The following is a 15,495-nucleotide window of genomic DNA, read 5'->3' as shown; positions in this document are numbered from 1 at the left end:
GTACACTGTAAAAAAGTACATGATTTTAGCACATCAAGCCAAAACATTTGCAACATCGAATAAGCACGCAACTTAAGCCTTATAAATCTGATACTAGCAGTAGAATGTATTCTGGTGAAAATTGACGCACACACACTCGCACATGGGCACGTGCCTAAAATGGATCATTATACATATGGAACAGACGGAAATTTAACGAAACATCAGCACATTTTAATGCATGTTGATCATGCATAATGACCATGAACTTATTTCTACGAACATCCGTGATAATGTTTTCAGGTGTATGGGTTTTTTTTTCCCGTTCATGTTTCATCTATGTTATGTCGTTGCAAGGTGCTATATTGGTTTTGTTTACTTTTTGTTCTGTTTTCTGTTTGTTTGTTGTTTAATTTTTTGGTGTGATGTGTTTTGGATTTGCTTCATGTTTCATATTAAACACTGATTACCACATCTATATAAAATGCTCCAACTTATCTGATCATAACGTATAGTTTGTCCTTTTGGTTTTGAGGTGGGTTTTTTTTTAAAAGAAAATATTATTTTTAACATTTCGATGTTGGTCTGCTTCATCACTGATATACCTCTTCACAACTGCTGTGTCGCAGGATCGAACCAACTCGGTGTATCCATTCCAATGATTGTTTTTTTCTCATTCTAACCAGTGCACCATAACTGGTCAAAGGCTGTGGTATTAATTTCTGTATTAAGGCAATTAAAAGATATCTTGCTGCTAACGGAAACATGTAGCAGGTTTCCTCTAATGACTATGTGTCAGAATTAAGAAATGTTTGACATTCAATAGACGATGATTGATTATCAATGTGCTCTAGTGGTGTCGTTAAACAAACAAACTTTAAGTTTTCTTCACAGCTGTTTACACTGTTTTGTTAATTTGAGAACTTTTGTACCGATGTCTGTCCATTTAGCCTACCAAGTTGAACTGATTATATACACAAACTGAACAAAATTCTATGAACAAGAGACACACGCTGGTTACTGCCATTTCATTTCAACTTATTTTCGTGCTTATATCCAATTAAGGTTCAAGCACGCTGTCCTGGTCACACACCTCAGCTATCTGAGTTGTCTGTCCAGGACAGTGGGTTATTTGTTAGCTGGTTAGTGGTTAGTGAGAGAGAAGAGGGCGTAGTGGCCTTACACATACCCACTGAGCCCTTAAGAATTCGCTCTGGGTTGGAACCAGTACCGGGCTGGGAACCCTGTACCTACCAGCCTGTCTTAACCACTGCGCTATGGAATGAATGTATGAATGAATGAATGTTTAACGACACCCCAGCACGAAAAATACATCGGCCATTGGGTATCAAACCACGGTAATGCAAACAAATAAAGCGATGATCAACATCAATATAAAAATTCAAGATTTAAACAAAAACACAGTGTAAAGAACTGCGCAAAAATACAAATATCACAGATAGATACTGACTTTTATTTTTAAAATAAAATGATTGTATCCCAAAGAAAACATGGGGATTTGTGCTGTATTGGCCATTCTCAAAGAGAATGTTACACCCCTGCACCACGGTGAGGTTACAGCACGCGCAGGGACTGCACCACGGAGGCCGGTTCACTACTACCATTGATATAGTGTTACCTTGTGCACAGTTGCCTCCCCTCCATCCTGGTTTACATCCATAGTAACCACAGTCTCCTGTTTGTGTATCACATGGTGCAGATGATGCGGAACAGTGACGATCTCTACACAGGTTTGTACAGTTGGGTCCATAGCTGTAGCCCTTTATGCATGCTGGAGAAGGATAAATACTATCATTAAACAAAACCAGTCTAACAGCACTACCCAATATCCATATACAAGTCGAAAGCAAATAAAGCATATGGATGCATATGGAAGTTTAAAAAAAATGTTTTAAATCTATATCATTGTGCATATTTTTCTATAAAAATATTATATTTGGGATACAGATATTAAACCATTTACTTTAGATTGACAAAACGTTACATTTATAACTCTCTTGACTTTCTAACAACGTTCCTTTGTTTACTACTAAGAAACGTATTTAAAAACTCATTTACAAGAGGACGAACGTGTAAACTATTGTGTCTTCTTATTAGAACCTAAGTACAATCATCTAAATGTATCTTTATAGATCCTGTTTCAGTTTTAAAAATGTTATTCATTTTATATACCAGATCCGTATACAGCGTACTTAAGTCAAAGCATGATACTTAACTGCCTACTTAAGTCAGGTATCATGACATGCACCGTTTAGTTTTCCTCACGTAATTGCTTATTGAAGACAAAATACACTCGACCGCGCGTGTTGTGTCATTTTATTGGATTGGTGAACAACATCACAGAAATTGATTCATGTGATAATATGTTTTTGACTCAGCATTACTTCAAAAATGAAAATGTTTCTTTAGATGACATATGCATTGATTCGATTTTGAAGACATTTGAAAGCTGTTTGTTATATTAAATGAACTGGTGAACAAACTAATTTTTTTGGAGCTAATACTAACGATAAAGATGAAGAACATTTGAAAGTCACGCAACAAATATTAAATGATGATCAAACTAATTCTGTTGGCGCCAGTGCTAACGATTCGGATGAAAACATTTTGAAAGTCATGCAACACGTATTAAATTATGACCAAACTAATTATGTTGGCGCTAATACTAACGATTCGTATTAATAACTGTTGAAAGCAGCACCGGACAAGGCTGGTTTCGCAGCCCGAAATTGACTGCCACCCAGAGTAAGGTTTGACGACTCATTGGGTAGGTGTAAGACCACTACATCCCTTTTTCTCTCACTAACCGCTAACTCACTGTCCAGGACAGACAGCCCAGATACCTGAGATGTCTGCCCAGGACAGCGTGTTTGAACCTTAATTGGATATAAGCAGGAACATAAGTTGAAAGAAAGCAACGCAAGAAATAGAGATCAACACTATGAAAGGGCGTGTCGGCAAACTTGAAACTGAAAAAAAATGAAAAATCTGATAAAAACAAAAACACGAAAAAGAAGGGTCAATGGACGGTGCAAATATTTGACTCGTGGCACCGTGAAAAGCGGGGTGTTAGTTCCAATTTTGTAAAAAAGACTTCCTGAATATGACCAATACGGATTTGAAGAGACAGCTATGATTTTTTGTCACCGAAAGTAGAAACCAAAACCAAAAAGGCAAAACATATCATGGTAAAACTATTCACGAAATATTAATGTTACTGCAACCCTTTTGAGGGAAAATTTCAATAATGATTTCCAGTTTAGTGATTTACAAAATATTTTGGGCGCAAAAATTAAGTTTTCAGCAAAGGAAGAGATAGGTATTCAAAGAAAGGAAGCTGACGTGATTTCATGTGAACAAGAGGACTTACTGTGGCAAACAGGAATTTGGAGGGACGATACAGCGTTTTTTACTTAAATGACATTCATTTCTGTCTCCGAGTTTTCCAATTTTAAGATACTTTTCAAAAATAGGAAGAGCCATCTTGTAGACACCGTGGGCGTCACCAAAACTAATGCTGGTGGTCTGAGGCAAAAGAACTTGTCACCAAAATCAATCACCACTGGACTGACCAATGAAGATCCGACACGATGTCTCGTTAGAAGCCATACAAACTATGTGTATTTACGGTGAGTACAAACTTAAAGTTATGTTACATGTTTTCTTTTCAAGACTACCAGTATTTATAAGTTATAGATTACGTCTTTATCTTCATATTTCGAGTGATGGAAACAATAATTTTGACTGATAAGCAGCAAGCGATCTTTAGGGTGTATACTAGCAAATCAAATCCCATAGACAACAATAGTAACATATGTGGCTAAAACTCCTACCTGCAGCTTATCAATCGACATAAACGTCACGGATATAAATACCACCACCCCTCACCCTTAAAGTGAATAAGAAAAAATGGGGGTCATGCTGTTAATTTCAGAGATAACGGGTAGCGTCCATGACTACCCTTAGGCTAGTTCCGCACAAACTTTGAGTACTTTGTTTTGCAGGTACCCCATACATGTTTCAAACACACGGCTACTTGACACAGTGGTACTAGATGAAATACAATTGCATACATTTTTTGCCCAGATGAAACTATTTTTATTATAACCAACACATTGACATTTATCGCCAATCACAGAACTTGTGGGGTTAACTTCTCCATCAAGAGTTGGATGCACCTCGAACTTTGACCCAGCTTGAAGTTATTTGGTTTAGTATTACCATTAGCATTGTGTTATTCCTTTAGACCGGCAGCACATACCACTTACATGCACTTTTATAGACCAATGTCGGCTCACTCATGTAATAAAAAACGTAACGTTTTGTTTCAACTATCTGGGAGCGAATACTTGTTCTTCACACCACAGCCAAGCGCTCTTCCCACATTACCTAAGATTGTTTTATCATAATACATGTGGCAATTTCATATACATCAAACAGTAATAAAGCTTATGTGCAATCTTATTATGCGATTAATCTTTACAGTCCCCATGACTGTGATGATTTCTATCTGAGACCACTAAAATATACTAAACAAGGTCTATGGTACTGTTCTTTTTTCGTTGGGCGACACATTGTATCAGGGGTTGTTAGGCGACTCTGTGTCAATGTTTGATTCAATTGGTTGGTTCTTCACCAATCACTCCCTTCATGCTATGACGGCCAGCCGGTTGTACGATTGTGGCATTGATGAGCAACTAATAGATGAAGTAACTGGCTGCAGTTCTTCGGCTCTTCGAGGGTGTCATTGATGTCTTCAAATGATCTAAGCCAATTACATGCTTCTAAACCTCTTATAACTTTACAGGTACAAACGGACGAGCGACGATTTTCTCACAATGTAGATGGCGTGGCACAGCGGACAGTTTCTGTGACCACCAACAGTTTGAAGTCACCCCCTTACGGCAGAAAGTGAGAGAGGCAGAGAGTCATAGTGCCAGAGAGAGATATACAGACATACAGAGAGGGACCGGAAGGGAGAGAGGTAATTTTAAATTTGGTTTGTATTGAATATTTCGAACGTTTTTGGCCTAATTTGAGGGAGAAGGGGGCATTACGTAGGTCTTTGAGAAAACAACAACAAACAAACAAGCAAATCATTTGTACTCTTTTCACCTATAACTGTTTTTTTAATTATAAGAAAGAAATTACATTGTAGTAATACAATCATTGCAAATAAAGAGACGCAGGTCATGCTATATTTTACTCCATGTTCACATGATGTGTCGTTACAGCAATAATTACTGCACAGAAACTTTATAATGAAACAAAAGACAGTGGAAATGAACACAGTAGGACAGTAAGCACAGTATATGGACAGCAGGTTTTGTTTGTTTCATATTGTACTTAGTGCATTATACGATATACGACCCTTTGACTCGGTTTCCAGTATATGATAGTACCCGAGTGAAAATACGTAATTTTGAAAGCAAAGCTGGCCGGGATATTATCGAATGTGGTTGTTAGAACTTAACGTTGTTAATTATGCGACAAATACTTCAATCGGGATTCAACGAGTATGGAAAGTTATGCATTTTTGGCTCATGCTCCAATTGCGTTTGTCCTGTCTAACAACTGACACTTCAAAAGAAAAATGTAGTGTATTTCTCTTAGCTTATATATCACACTATCCAAATGTCTCACATCCAATAGTCGTTGATTAATAAATCAATGTGCTCTAGTGGTGCCGTTAAACAAACAAACTTTAACATTCTAGCTCTCTGCATTATTCCAACGCAATTCATGTCACCATGTAGTTGGCAATGACAATTGTGGTATACTGGGGTTTTTTTGCATGCTGTATTAGGGTTAAAAGCAGTTTCCTTGTTTTATGGATTCTGGTCTGCTTTAAGTACAGAAAGCTGTGTTAGTTTATTTACTGCCTCCCCAATGGTCCAGCATTGTTTCCTGCCCCTTTCTGTAAACAACAAGAGTACCGGTGAGGTAAATGATACGCCCGTCAGGAGTTTGATGAAAAACCATAGATATTAATGATTCAATTCTAATTATGTGAAAGTTTCGCAATGCGATGGATGGACAGTTTGTTTTGGACCAACTACTGATGATACTGTTTCTACTGGAGAAGGTGCTGTCTGAATAATAAAGTTATTGTTCTTTATTCGGAAAAGTAAATGGTCCTGGCTTCTTCAAAGGCTAAACAAAATGTTCCTATGATGTTCAGAATATAGACACAATATTTTATTTATTTGTATCACAGTGACCTAGAAATTATATGTGACGCACCACCATCCCAAGTTGTTCCTGCATGTGAGGTTTGATGGCCCTATATCCATCTGTGTGCAAGATATGATCTAGACAAGAAAACGTTAACATACAGACGTATGGAAGGACGGGCGTACGGACGGATGGACGGACAACGCCATACCATAATACGACCCATCATAGACGGACGTACAAAAACATTTTATCACAGCTGCCAAAGGAACTGGGCAGTGAAAGACAGTTTCTACAGTTCAAGACATAACGTGGACATCCAGATATCGAAAAGTATTTCTAGCATCAAAATCAACACATAACTCTGAAAATATTGAGTTTCTAAGCTGTTGCTGCTATGGACAGAACCAGGAAAACTGTTCATTGTGTGTCTTTAGATCTTAGAATGTCCTTCACTGAAAACATCACCTACGAAAAGCAAAATGTATCTGTTTGACTGATCTTCATAGATGATTCAAACTATTCTATTAGTTGAATGTTTCTGTTCCATATACTATTCAGTACCCGAGATATTAGCTGTAAGATCACTTTAAATACATGGCACTTTAACTACCTTATGCACTTAAGATGATCTTAGCGCTGAGATTGCTTAGTGGAACGGGGTACTAGTCCATAGGAACAACAGATAATGGTTATCGTGCTTTCTTCACTATGAAGTGCTCTGCCAAAATCTAGCATATACTTCCATATTGAATTTAATGTGTCGACAAATCCTGCAACTGGATTGAGAGTCATCTAGTTTGTGTTGTTTCAAGAAAACAATAATGATAAAATATTGTCTAGAATACCTAAATACAAATGAAATATGCTTCTCAAAGTTTTCAGAGAAGGAGCATTACTTTTACTTTCAACTGCAGAATTGATAAACAAAACTGGAATTGGGTACATAATTCAAGAATGTGACTACACCAGTCTCTGATCTACATAAGTCATACACGCCGTCTACAGTAGGATGGTGGAGATATGTCATATTAGCGGCTTTTGTGAAGGAAGTCTGTCGTTCTTGAACAGACAACTCCAGCCAATACAAGGACATCCATTAACGCATTGCCAATTTGAAAGCTTCCATCTTCTAATGAATGAATTCAAATGAATGTTTAAGGAAAAATACACGGCTAATTCAAGTAATGCAAATAAATAAAGTGATGATAACATCAATATAAAAATTCAAGGTTTAAACAAAAACAGTGTAAAGAACTGTGCAAAAATACAAATACAAATATCACAGAATTTTACGGACACCGAATTTTACTCTAAACTTCAATTTGTGCTGTATTGGCCATTCTCAAAGAGATTGTTACACCCCTGCACCACGGTGAGGTTACAGCACGCGCAGGGGATCTTCTAATGAAGGCACACTTAAGTGATATTCACTATGACTTAATATGCATATATATTGGATCCAAAAGGTCAGTTCAGGATGAATATGGGCATTTGGTTAGGATTCAGAATGTTAACTTCCGTTTTCGTCACATACATCGTGTGATAAATAGGCTGAGGTGGCACTCGCTGACTGATGGTTATCATGGAATACAGACCTTGAAACAATGTTACCCTCATCCCATCCAAAAATTATGTCATGTGTATGTGACACATATGCATTACAGGGTCCATACCAGCAATGTGTGTAAAATTAACCCTGCGAATGTTTGCAACATAATTAAATATGTAAGTTACTTTTCTCCAAAGAGATCATTTGGGCATAACACTTCTCCATAATGCTGCCCCTGAAATATTTATTAAATAGAAGCCAAACAAGATTTTAAATATATCAGTCTAGAGTGTAAATCTTTAATGTCAGCTATTTTTAAAAAGTTACGTAGAATATGTGGACATCATTCTCTGTAAACAAATAAGTATATGTGGCTTTTATTTTGAATCTACCCTTACAATTGTCATTAAGCAGTAACCCTACAAGATGTGTAATGGTCTAGTACACATGTATGTCAGTCAGTGTAATTGCATATGAAATAACAATATATATGCTTAATTCTTACACCTACACTGAATTTCATGGCAGCCATAATGGATATTTTGAAAATTAGCTGCTATTTTGAAAATGGCTGCTATGGCAACAATCTAAAAATTCTTCAGTATCCCTATATCACAATTATATCCTAAGGTATGTCCCAAAATCCTAAAAGACACACATTTGACCTTGACGGTGATGAATCGGATGATGATTTGAATACTGAGTGAAACGTTTTAGTTGAAATGCAGACATTTAAATACAAGGGCGCAAATACAGATACACCACGATTGCAGCTTTAACAAAAGGATAACCCATTTCTAAAAAAAGAACGCTTTTTCTTGGGCTGCGATGTTGAACTGATTACACAGGGGTTGATTTTAATTTTTTTACCACTATCCCAAAGGAATAGTGAATTTCAAAAAACACTATTCCGTCTAAAAATGTACTATCCCTTCAATTATTAATGTACCACTAGTTTTCCTGACTGTGCTACGTCGCCCTGTACAACATTGCGTAACGAACAATTGTTTATATACCAGTTTATGCCTTACTGCGTACTAGATGGAATTACAAACGAACTCACTGCAAACATTAGTCTCGATCAAAAATACGTTTATTTGTACCGGTAAGTGCATGAGAAAGGTTTTAGTAACACGAGGATTTGTTCTGCAGAAAAAAATAGCTAAAGAAAAAGCGTAAGCGGAATAGTCGCAGGCGATTTTCCGTATTCCGTGCTTTATTTTCACTTTCATGACGGAATATTGGAAGAATTGTTTTACTATTCCGTTTCGAAATTTACTATTGCGGAATAGCGGAATAGCGTAAAATTCGACCCCTGGATTATATATACAAACTGATCAAACTTTCATGAACAAGAGACACGCTGTTTACTACCATTGATACAATGTGTTACCTTGTGCACAGTCGCCTCCCTTCCAGCCTGGTTTGCATCCACGGGAATCACAGTATCCTGTCTGTTTGCCACATGGTGCAGACGATGAAGAACAGTGACGATCTCTACACTTGTTCTTGCAGTTGGGTCCATAGCTGTAGTTCTTTCTACATGCTTTAGAAGGAGAAATTTTAGCATCAAAAGAAACCAGTCTAAAAGCACTGCACAATATTATTATATCCACCTAAATACAAGTCAAAATCATATAAAGCGTATGCATGTATGTGTGTGTGTGTGTGTGTGTGTGTGTGTGTGTGTGTGTATGTGTGTGTGTGTGTGTGTGTGTGTGTGTGTGTCTGTGTGAGTTTGTGTGTGTGTTTGTGTGTTTGTTTCTGTGTGTGTATGTGTGTGTATGTTTGTCTGAGTGTGTATGCATGTCTGAGTGTGTCGCTAGAAACAACGATATATCAATACACAGACAGAAGTGAGGGATAAGAAAACGCCGACTCTAAGCTCGATTGCAGCTTTTAAGAAATATTTTAAAATAACAATGTTTCACACTACTATACGTTGCACTGCTTATTTACCAAAACTTGTAAATTCCGTGAACAAGACGCACGCTATTTACTACCATTAATACAATTGGTTACCTTGTGTACAGTCGACTCCCTTCCAGCCTGGTTTGCATCCACGGGAATCACAGTATCCTGTTTGTTTACCACATGGTGCAGATGACGAAGAACAGTGACGATCTCTACACAAATTCCTACAGTTGGGTCCATAGCTGTAGTTCGTTTTACATGCTGGGGAAGGAGACATTTTATCATCAAACGAAACCAGTCAAACAACATTACAATATACTGTTATGTCCACCATGCCGTGGAAAGGGTACAACAATTTCTGGAAGGATAAGCGTAATTAAATGACATATTTATATAACCTAGCATTATAACACTGATGGAACAACGTCTGTGCCAGGATGATACGGTGTTTCAATTCTGCATACAAGGAGCAGAGATTAATGCTTTACATTAATGGAGAACTGACTATTGGAAAGTTAATTCATCCCTTTTGTCACACAGCTTAGTCCGGAGACCAGTGTCAATAAATCAATATGCTCTAGTGGTGTTGTTAAACAAAACAAACTTTAACTATAGGCAAAGATCGAGGTACGAAACTGATTTAATACCTTCAGGTGTTTGTGTGTGTGTGTGTGTGTGTGTGTGTGTATTTCTAACTATTGTGGGTAAGTAGGTAAATAAATGGAAGACAATCTGTAATCCTGCTATTTGAATGGTATAAATCAAACGTCTTAGCAGGATTCCTTTGTTTTTATTTAATCAGATTAGTCAGAAATTATTATTCATATGCAAAGAGAAACAAATCTCAGCGAGTAGTGGAGCACACTTGATGTCCATGGGTATTCCTACTTTCTATGTATATGTCCTATCCCGAAATTTGACATGCATGTTGTCAATGGGGAGATCCGACATTTCACATGTCTGTCTCAATATACTTTATTAATAGTCTTGGTGTTCTTTAATTGTCCAGATCAACGTCATATAATTATGTATTTATATCTTATTTTACCATTCATTATAGCACATGCCTCGTTGATGAAGTAATGGAGTTGTTCCCTTACGTTTCTCTTGGGGAATCAGTGTGCATGATGTTGAAAAATAAAATTAGGAAACTTCGATCTGGATTTAGAGTGAATTATTTTAAGTAAATCTTTGGAATTATTGAGAATCCACATATGATTAATACCACTTGTCTCGAAGACCTTTTGTCAACACCTGGAAAGGCCATCATTGATAGTGATTTGGACAATAGTCAGTCTTTAAGACAAAGATTTGGTGATGCCTCTGCTGGACATTCCCCGCGATGAATCAGTCATTGTATGGATGCTTATTACGTTTTGGAATCCAGTTGAGAGAAGTAAGTACAGGATTTTATAGGATATATTAATGGTTTTTGCATATTTCATCTTCAGATATCGTAGTGGCCTTGTATATAGCACTACTCGAATTATCAACACATGTTCGTTTACAAGACAATTAATATAACAGTGCTTACATATGATGGCTATGTTATTTTATCCTTTTTCAGTGGGCACCATCACAAACTGCTCGTGTAGTGCAGCCAGACTATCTCACATATGACCGTGACAAAAAAAAGAGGCTTCCTTAGACAATGCGTCTTCTTTTGTAGTTTGTGCACTGGCGCAATGAAAATATTGCGAATTGACTTGACTTTGTGCCAATGTTTTAGAGAACGTTAACGAGAACATTAAAACTATATTTTGGATAGATGTATTGCAAGCTAGGAAAGATTTAGGACAGAATATAAACGTCGAGATTTATCAGCAAATAATAAATGAACCGTTATGGTATAATGCTTATTTTGAAGACAAATTACTGTTTATTAAACGTATTGTGTACATTCGAGACATTCTGTCAGAAATGGGGTACATTATTCCTTTTATAAACCTGATCTACACTTACTTGAACAAGATACACGCTGTTAACTACTATTGATACAGTTGGTTACCTTGTGTACAGTCGCGTCCCTTCCAGCCTGGTTTACATCCATGGGAACCACATTCTCCTGTTTGTTTACCACATGGTGCAGGTGATGCAGAACAGTGACGATCTCTACACTGGTTCTTACAGTTGGGTCCATAGCTGTAGTTCTTTGTACATGCTGGGGAAGGAGAAATGTTAGCATCGAAAGGAACCAGTCTAACAGCACTACACGATAGTATTGTATCTACCTATTTAAATACAAGTGAAAAGCAAATGATGCATATAAGTGTGTTTGTGTTTGTGTGCGTGCGTGTGAACAAACCGATTTGCATATCGCCATTGATACAGTTAGTTACCGTGTGTACAGTCGTTTCCCTTCCAGCCTGGTTTACATCCATGGTTACCACAGTCTCCTGTTCGTATATCGCATGATGCAGATGTTGAGAAACAGTGACGGTATCTACACAGGTTCTTACAGTTGTGTCCATATTTATAGTTCTTTGTACATGCTGGATAAGAAGAAATGTTAACATCAAACGAAACCAGTCTAACAACATATAATATTATGCCCACAATGTCGTGAAAAATGTATACTAATTTGTGGAATGACAATCGTAGTTAAAGCACACACTCTTTCAAAATTAACTCATATCTTTACAGGTTTACAATATCCATCATCTGAATGTATTACTATGTTAAATCAAATTAGTTTTTTTTCCATATGGAATGATGGCCATGACCATCTTAAAGGGACATTCCTGAATTTGCTGCAATTTTAAGATGTTATCGACTAATATAGACGTTATTGATTGTAATTACATATCAAATATTATTTTTCTGCATAAAATATTAATGGCTGTATATTAAACGTGTTTCTGATCGTTCTAATAATTGTACTAGGTTAAATTTCATTTTATTCACAAAAATATTTTGTTTTTCGTATGTACACAATTATTTGAAGACAAAATCCAGTTTGGGCTTCTTACAAACATTACGACGACCAGAAACACATTGAATATACAGACACTGATATTCTAAACAAGAAAATATATTTAATATGCAAGTTTAATCGTAGAAATATTTTATTTGTCGGAAACATCTTACAATGCAGCAAACTCAGGAATGTCCCTTTAAAGGATCAGTTGCCATTAAAACTTATAAAGTCTGAGGACTAAGAATGATTTAAGTATCAACTTGTATTTAAGCTCTACAGGAGTCCTGATTTAGACATTATTTCTGTATTGACGGCAAATGGAAAAATATTTATTGACAGATATATTGGGAAATATATTTTCCTTGTCCTCTAGACTGAATCACACAGCTTTTGCACAGGGATAGATACATCTGTCTGACGCTAAGGCTAGACCATTTCTAAAAACGCTTGGCGCCTCAACTCGTGTTTTATGATGACTGACGTCATAACTCGTGTGCCTTTTTATAATTAAGTCTAATTGCTGATTCACCAAGGTGTCTTTTTAGGTTAAATCATTATTTAAAAAAATAAAAAAATAAGCCATTAATTTTTACAACTTTATATTAAATGTAACATTGATCATTTGTTTTTAATTAACAAACATTACTTAGTTAATAAAATTATAATGTTTTGGGGCTGTAATTAAGTAGACAAGAAAACAAATTCAAACACTGTTGTGAGGTATATATAAAACAATTCCAACCCGCCGGACAAATTATATGTTTAAGGTTCTCGGTAATCATCGAATCTGATAAATAACATGTTGTCTCTTGGATTGGAACTGCCTTACCTATAGGCACCTCATCCCCATTTGTCATGCCATTACTTGCTGTAGCAGCTTAATATTGTCCGGTTTAGGAAATAGTTCCTCATAAAAATGTACTATACAATTCTGATATGCTTTTTTAAATATTTGCTTTATAATTACAAGCAGGTTGACCCATTGATTTGAAGTTACTTGTTATATGTAGTACTAATTGATGACAACTGTGCACTGTAACTGTCTGCGATGAGAGCACTCCGCAAAATCAGTAGTCACATAACCCTCTCGATAATGTATTTCACAGAATATATTCTGACATATTGACTGTATTGAACTGCATGTAGTAATTAATGGTGGTGTTGGACATATTATACCTCATACCGGTGATATATTATAGTAATCCAAATTTGGTACTAATGTTTAGAGAACATTAAACCGAATACTAAAAATCGGTTTTGGATAGATGTATTCATCGTATTGGAAGCTTAGATATAATTGACAAAATATAGAAATCAAGACTGGTGAGGAAATAATAAAGGAACTGTTATGGTATAATGTTTATTTTAAAGATAAATTACTGTTTGATAAACATTGCTATAATAGAGGTATTGCATCTATTCCAGACATTCTGTCAGAAAAGGGGAACATTATTCCTTTTTCCAGGCATAAAGCAAAAATATAATATCGATGGGACATTTTTAGACTATGACACATTAATACACAATGTACATAAAAATTATTGCAATGGCATAGTTGTGAAAACACAAGATAAAGGACTTTATAATATAAGGTGACCAACTAACATAACTAGAACAAATAAAGGTTGTGGTTTATTCTATAACATTATTTTACACAGTTGAGCAAACAACGCAAACGCGCTAGTCCACAATATTGCAAAATAACTCTATTGTATGGGAAAATATATATGTAGCACTCAGCTTGTGTACCAATCAAACATCTTTATATAGATTTTCAGTATAAAACAATTGTCTATATACAATTGAATTACGTGATGATACATTCTGCACTGTTGGAATTATCTTGCTGAATCTGTCTTTCCATTAATCCTGATGCCAAAATAGCTGGGATATGAAAACTATGTCCTTTTATTAGAACAACAGAATCACTGTAAACGTATCTTTTTAGATATTGTTTCAGTTTTAAAAAGCTCTTCATTTTGTGTACTGGGGCTCAAATTGATAAAACACTTTCTAATTTGGTTGGTTACTACATGTTAGCAAGTGCCTAAATGCTTAGTTAATACAATTCATAAAAATAACTTGTTATAACGATGATTCTCCATGGTTGACAACTAAGCTTATATATATATATGTATCACTTAGAAACAAAATAATTTTTGAACATTTTACAAAAAATATGCATTATCGGTTCCTAATTCTCTTCGCAGAAAGTACAAAGTGCATCGTCCCGAACCCCAATCCTACAAGAAAGCAATTGTTTGCTATTATTCAATTAAGAATTTTGTATTGAATGTATGTATGTGTATTTTGTTTAGTATATGTTAAACACTAGTATATTAATCGGGAGTTGTCATCGTTTATTGCCGCAGACAATATGTTCAAAGAAAGTATATTATAATATACACCACAACCCTTGTTGATTTTATGTTTCATTAGTAATTAAAATCAAATAGTATATAGATACACATGTCCTTGTAATTGTTAGACGATGCCTTTTCAATTTTCTTGGATAAGTAATAGTTATACCCACACTTTACGAGGTGTATCGGTGAATATCTTTACAGTAGGGATATTAACAGATACATCGCGTAACTGTGGGTATAACTGACTAATACTCCGCTTTAGGTCGAGTAAATTATTATATCAGTTAAATATGATCAACAACTAGAAAGTAATAAAACATAAAACAAAAATAACGTGGACCAGACGTCGTGACCCTCTTATTTTGTTCTCGTGTATTGAAACTGTACATTTCACAGTTGTCCGTGTCGCACGTGCAAATGCAATTTGTTGTAGTTTTATCCGTATGCGTTAGGGCTGTACTGTAGTTACATTTTCTAGGGTTGGGAACAGTGTCATATGACTGTGGAGGAATTAAGAAGTGAAATACCATTTCCGAGAACATGTTTTTTATATTTAAATCGCCTTAAAACAC

General features: G+C 35.9%; 1 protein-coding gene across 1 annotated transcript in view; it reads right to left on the bottom strand.

Moving 5' to 3' along the window:
* Positions 1–15,495, bottom strand: part of LOC121374544 (multiple epidermal growth factor-like domains protein 6) — a 110,514-nt gene that overhangs the window by 56,874 nt on the left and 38,145 nt on the right. The window contains exons 8-12 of the mRNA XM_041501649.1: positions 11,980–12,132; positions 11,649–11,801; positions 9,749–9,901; positions 9,120–9,272; positions 1,619–1,771 (exon numbers count right to left, since the gene is read on the bottom strand). Of these exons, the coding sequence (XP_041357583.1) occupies positions 1,619–1,771; positions 9,120–9,272; positions 9,749–9,901; positions 11,649–11,801; positions 11,980–12,132 (765 nt within the window). The remainder of the gene's footprint in view (positions 1–1,618; positions 1,772–9,119; positions 9,273–9,748; positions 9,902–11,648; positions 11,802–11,979; positions 12,133–15,495) is intronic.

This window comes from Gigantopelta aegis, chromosome 6 (genome assembly GCF_016097555.1).
Source record: "Gigantopelta aegis isolate Gae_Host chromosome 6, Gae_host_genome, whole genome shotgun sequence".
NCBI classification, from domain to species: Eukaryota; Metazoa; Mollusca; class Gastropoda; order Neomphalida; family Peltospiridae; genus Gigantopelta; species Gigantopelta aegis.
Note: the sequence above shows the minus strand (reverse complement) of the source record. Positions and strands in the feature narration are given on the sequence as shown.